At 47.3% G+C, this 5,602-nt stretch overlaps 1 protein-coding gene across 2 annotated transcripts in view; it reads right to left on the bottom strand.

The window, feature by feature from the left end:
- Window positions 1–666: 666 nt before the first annotated feature.
- The window catches only part of bcar3 (BCAR3 adaptor protein, NSP family member), a 30,978-nt gene continuing 26,042 nt past the window's right edge, over window positions 667–5,602 (bottom strand). For both annotated transcript variants that reach the window (XM_086116185.1, XM_086116186.1), the window contains 7 exons: window positions 5,313–5,507; window positions 4,245–4,810; window positions 3,562–3,677; window positions 3,087–3,258; window positions 2,234–2,345; window positions 1,933–2,136; window positions 667–1,696 (listed from right to left, as the gene is read on the bottom strand). In XM_086116185.1, the coding sequence (XP_085972311.1) occupies window positions 1,518–1,696; window positions 1,933–2,136; window positions 2,234–2,345; window positions 3,087–3,258; window positions 3,562–3,677; window positions 4,245–4,810; window positions 5,313–5,507 (1,544 nt within the window). In that variant the 3' untranslated portion in view covers window positions 667–1,517. The remainder of the gene's footprint in view (window positions 1,697–1,932; window positions 2,137–2,233; window positions 2,346–3,086; window positions 3,259–3,561; window positions 3,678–4,244; window positions 4,811–5,312; window positions 5,508–5,602) is intronic.

Raw genomic sequence — 5,602 nt, 5'->3', positions numbered from 1 at the left:
CTTTTGGTTTTCTTTTTGTAATACAGAAGACGACTGCATTTCCAATGGTATGCCCGTGGTTCCAAGGTTCGGAGAAAATCCAGCACGAATCCTCTTCATTCCTACTACGCTATCTCTCTCTTTGCAGATTTCGATTGTATTGACGTATTGGGAACTGCACACACCTCTCAGCGCAGTGTCTCAATTGTGACTGCACAAACAAGTTGCCACTTCGCCTTAGATGAGCTCTTCTTGCTACAGCTAATCACTGGAATTTTGCTGGTCTGGAGGGTAAGCGGTGGAGAAAAACGTTGACCACGCTAGTGGGGGGAAAAAAATGACATTTTGAATTTTAATCAGCATAAAAATCGAACTCTGATTTTTTTTTTCCCCCCAAATTGTTCCCCAGTGTTATGTGAGAGTCCATCGCCCAATTACTTTTTGAGCCCAGTGAAAATGGCTCAAATTTCCTTCATGCCACTTATTTTTTTGGTGAGTCCTCTTCTATGAAAGACATGTTTTGATACTACAATCCTATCTTGTTTGTTTCAGTTCATCCCTTCATAACTACTTCAAAACCAGTTTCGTCTTTGGAGATAAAACTGTTTTTGCCTATTTTTGGAGCTCACTTTTCCGCCAGCTACGCTCTCGGCACTCGAGTGATGTCCACACACGCAAACTCCACAGTACGTGTACCATATTTATTAAAACTTACCACAGTAGTAGTTCAGAATATAAACATTCAAATTCCTTGACACGTCGTCTTCTTTCTTAATTATATACAAAACAAAAGGGGTCAATGCTTCACAATATGTACAGTTCAACGTTCGTGACACCTTCACATACAATAATTGTGTGTATCGTCACATTTACACACAAACCCGTCCTCTCTTTTAAATATAAAATGGAATCAAACTATTTACGTGGCTTAACATATTGAGCGGACCCAAAGACTCACTTCGGACCTTTTTAGTATCAGGGCGATTTAGTTTTAGCTGGCTTTGTGTAAAGAGACTGAAATCAAGAATTTCAACTCCGCATTAGTCTTGTGGAATGACAGTTACTTTTATCGACATGATACACAGACGTCTGCTCTCTCAGGAAGTGCAAGTTTTGTCCCCCCGATTGTTGCAACATAGCGCCCTTCCTTAGGGCGCCGCCACACTCCAGCTCTTGTCTGGAAACACAGGAGTGTCATTGTATGTATACAATACACAAGTGCTGCTCAAGTTAAAGCCTTTCTTAATCCGGCTACTTCTGACATATCTTTTGAGGGAATGAAAGTACATTTTGTGACGCATCATAGATGACATTCTGAACACATGATGACCATCGTATCGGCCTGACTAAAAATACCATCTCATGGTAACACTATCATTGCATCACAGAGCGGTGTTGTATTTGTATTTACAGTTGCTTTTGTATCGCCTTAGATTTACCCTGTTATTGCTTATGAATGTGATCGCTCGGCATTACTTGATGTTTCTTTCTCAATGGGGTTACACGGCACATTTTCGTATGTTGCCGCCAATCACGAGTCAAATTAAAGTGTGCGTTTTGGGTGGGGGCTCCAGCTTCCTCGACAATGCCGTGAGGATCAGATTGAATTTGCTGAAGCGATCCGATTGGTTGACCGAAGCGCCGCGACTCCCCCACAGTAGCCGCAGCTGAAAGTCCGTCTTGAACACCTCCAGCAAGTCCTCGTCACACTGGAGCCCTGAAAAAAATGCACGCACGAGCCTTGTTTGAAAGTCACTCGGTGCCAATGACGGCTAGAGATGTCAAAGATCCATTTTAACTGGGCTAGCAGCGAATGAGTGAACATAAATACACACGCAGAAGTTATCGGTCAAATCAAGTGCACTTGAAAAGGCATTTTAAGTTCACTTTGACATTTCAGCCAAACTTGAGTATTTTTTTATGGAGCAGCAGTTTCTTTCCTTTTGCTTTTACCATGCATGATTCTCTGTGCGTTCTCGGTGTAGCTCCGTGCATCGTGCGCGACGTGGCGTGCCGCCTCGAGGTGCCGCAGCATGATGTCACAGCCCTGGTCGCTGGTCTCCCAGAGCTCCGCCCCTTCCGGTGAGACGGACGGACGCTCCATCAAAGTGAGAAGGGGCAACAGGAGAGGAACGCACACCATGGCAGGACGCGAGGCTGAAGCGAGGTCAGAAGAAGAATCCGATATTTCACGTTGTGCAATCCAGGCCCATCAATTTTTTGTTGAATGAAATCGATGTTTTCTTCAATGTACCCGTTCCCTCGTAGAGGTTTTTGTAGAAAGGTTTGAGAGTTTTCTCATAGCTGATGGCAGTCTGCGTGTAGTTCCTCCGCAAAGTCGTCCATGTGCCCTCCAGACGACTGATCTGCGTTGTGCAAAACAAAGCACAACTTGTTTTCTCGTAACTTCTGGTCAAATCCAACGTGGGTCTTTGATGTCCATCAATGTGTGTGTGTGTGGGGGGGGGGGGGGGGGCTCATTTTTATATAATTTGATCACTAATGGTAGGGACTTCACTCCAATCACCTAATTCCGGTATTGGACGTGCTATCCGTGTCAGTTTTAAGTTAGCTTAGTAATTAGCAAGGCTTCAGTTTTGCTTGTTTTGATTGAAATTGAAAGGAAACACAGCTACTGGAGCCTTGACCTCCGACTGACACGTTGCTTCACCCAAATTTTTGGGACCACCTTGGTCCAAACTGTGGCCCGGGGGCCATTTTCGGCCCACCATCGATTTTTCATCGGCCCGTGAAATGACAAAAAAAGAAAAATAAAACAACTAAAATGGGCTATAAGATTAGAATTTAAAAGTGGTCCTTTGAGCCTTCCATTTTTCTGTATGTGGGCCTCCAATGAAAAGGTTTGGACACCCCCTGGTCCAGGGTATGCGTGTGTGGATATGTACATACTTAATCCGTACATACAGTGGACCTATTACTGGGGAATGGGGACTGGGTTGGCCTGTCAATTGCGAAAATCTGTGTCTCATTGACATCCATGGAAATGCATTGGTGTTGGTGTTAAAAAAAATAAATAAATAAAATCCCCAAATGTTTGAAAAAAACCAAAACGCTGATAAACATTCAATATACGCGTGCGTGGTTACCTGTGGCAGTTCCAGAGCTTTCATCAGAGCGGTGAACGCAAAGAGGTCACCGACAGTGTCCTTCAGCTCCAGCGCCACCAGAACGATGCGATTCAAAGTGCACGCTCGCTCCTCCACGCTGCCAGTACACCCGAGAATATCCACGGCGACGCCGATTGCCATGGTGTGATGTCTGCAAGGAGTGAGAGGGAGAGCCGAGGGCTGAAAATAGTCCCGAGTGACAGACCAGCCATTTTCTCAACCTTTTACTGTGCTAATGTGCTTCATGTTTGTTTATCGTGGTTGCTTGTGATTGCAATGCTCGTGGAGCTACTGGAAACCTTTGACGTACTTGGTCAAAAAAGATGTTTCTGATTCTTATGCATGCAGATTTAATTTTTGATCCTTGGGGTATTTTGATGTCAACATGTCATGGAGACCCGGGGACTGTTTTCAACTGTGGAAATGAAGCTCAGCTGCGAGACGCAGTCCTTACCGCTCCATCAGGTCCAGTCTCAGCTGTCGTCCGTGCGGCAAGGTGATCAGCTCTAGGCCCGAATCGACCCCCATCCGACCTCTCTGCTCAGACGACACACCGAGTATCCTCGCCACCTGCAACGTAAAACGTCTCCGCTTAACGATGCGGCTCGGAATTTGCCAGAGTGGTTCATTGGTGCGTGATCGTTACATTCTTGACAAAAAAGACATTATGCCTCACATCTGGACATGACTTCCTCTCAAAAGAGACGCACGGACCCGTTGGTGTCTGGGCCACTTAACCGTTTCCTCGCAACAATCCGGAATCGGCCCGCGGTGGATTTCGCCTGAGTGCTCGGCAACAAACGAAACTGCTACTCATCTGTTTTATGGAGCGCGTATCTTTTAATATCAATAAACCAGTCGGCCAAATAAACAACATGGAAAAGACGCAGAACAAGTGTCCTGGAATCACCCCTTGTTTGTTTTGGTTCAGGGAAAAAAAAAAATCTCCACCGCTAAAAGATCCTTGTGAAACCACGTGGGGGGGGGGAAAAAGTGAAGGAAGTTTGGTCAGCTTTCAAAGAGCGGTTTGAAGGTCGAGATGAGGTTTGAAGATCAGGCGTAGAATGTGGGTTGTAGTGACGCGCGAGGCTTGAGGTCAGGCGCTCGGAACGTGTGCGTCCGGGCGTGTGTTCGTACCTGGCAGTCGGCCATGAGCAGGTGCCTGGCGATGCTGTGGTGGTCGTGGCTCAGAAGCAGCTCTTTGGCTCGCTTCAAAACCGACATCTCCAGGGGTTTGTTTTCGGCCGGCAGAAGGCGAGAGTGGAACTCCGTCGGTCGGAACGCCGACTCCGTCTCCGCCAGCGGCCTTTGGAAAACATTTCTGGTTTCGTCCTCCCGCTCCTCCCTCCCCGCGTCCTCCTCTTCGTCCTCACTGGTGTTTTCTAAAGCTTCGATGGCGTGATGGTAGGAGCTTCGGTCCAGCCCCCTCTGCCCTCCCGTCGCATCCGCCGCCTCGCCCTCTTGCCTCAATCTCTCATCATAGCTGCACGGCAGCTGCTCGAGTTCATGGGCGTTGCCTGGAATCAAGTCGGGTTCATTCCATTCCAGCCGGCTGCAGGACCCGAGGTCTGTGGGAGTCTGTGCCAGGCATTCACTTCGTCCTGGTATCGCCTCAGAGTCGGGATACCGAATCTGTGCCAGTGCACAGCTGGAAGAGCTTTGCAGGTCCGCGTGGAAAGACTTCACCGGAGGTGTAGGAGGACCTGCGGTCCAACAAGAACGTCCATTAACGTCGACATCAGCCGGAATCGTCAACAGTCACCGCGGGGCAATTGTCCAAACCCCAATTCTAGTGAAGTTGGAGCGTTGTGTACAATATGGAACAAATACGGAATGCAATGATCATGCGGATCATGTTCAGTTCAATACACACTAAAGACAAGATGTTTCATGTTCAAACTGATCAGAATTGTGAACAAATGTGGATGGTCCAGAGGACACGGCAGTGCACACGATGACCATGATTTCCAAAAACAATCTGAAACGTGGACTCGTCAGACCACACTTTTCCACATCGGCCCATCTCAGATGAGCTCCTGTGACTTAGAAGGACTTAAAATCCAGCTATGTGAATCACTACAACGCCGCATTAAACAGAGCTGTTTGTATTTATCAATAATGTATATTTTTCAAAGCATTTTTGCCTTTTCTCAATGTAGTCCAAAATATCTTGTCGGGAAAAAAAAATTTGAACGATGATATTACCTCCGGTCCTCCACGAACAAAGAGGGGCTTCCCCACAGGTCGAGTCCAGAGTGGGTAAAGAGAGGCTGGGGCAGGGGGGCTCTGTGGCGTTGGGGGGCAGACCTGGGAAACGAGGAAGTCGTGCCAACGGAACCTTGCTGGGTTTGGGTGGAGGTTTCGGACACAGCTGGCTGTCAGAGCCCCGGATCGGCTGACCTGGAAGCATTCCCAAGATTTTCAGACGGAAAATAACTTTGGTTTTGTTCCTATTGATGCACCTTGACCTTGCTAGAGTGACCGGACTCATATGA

The sequence above is a fragment of the Hippocampus guttulatus genome, chromosome 7 (assembly GCF_054856545.1).
Source record: "Hippocampus guttulatus isolate MCC_2025c chromosome 7, RoL_Hgut_1.0, whole genome shotgun sequence".
NCBI classification, from domain to species: domain Eukaryota; kingdom Metazoa; phylum Chordata; class Actinopteri; order Syngnathiformes; family Syngnathidae; genus Hippocampus; species Hippocampus guttulatus.
The sequence above is the reverse complement of the archived record's forward strand: the minus strand, read 5'-3'. Positions and strand labels throughout refer to the sequence as shown.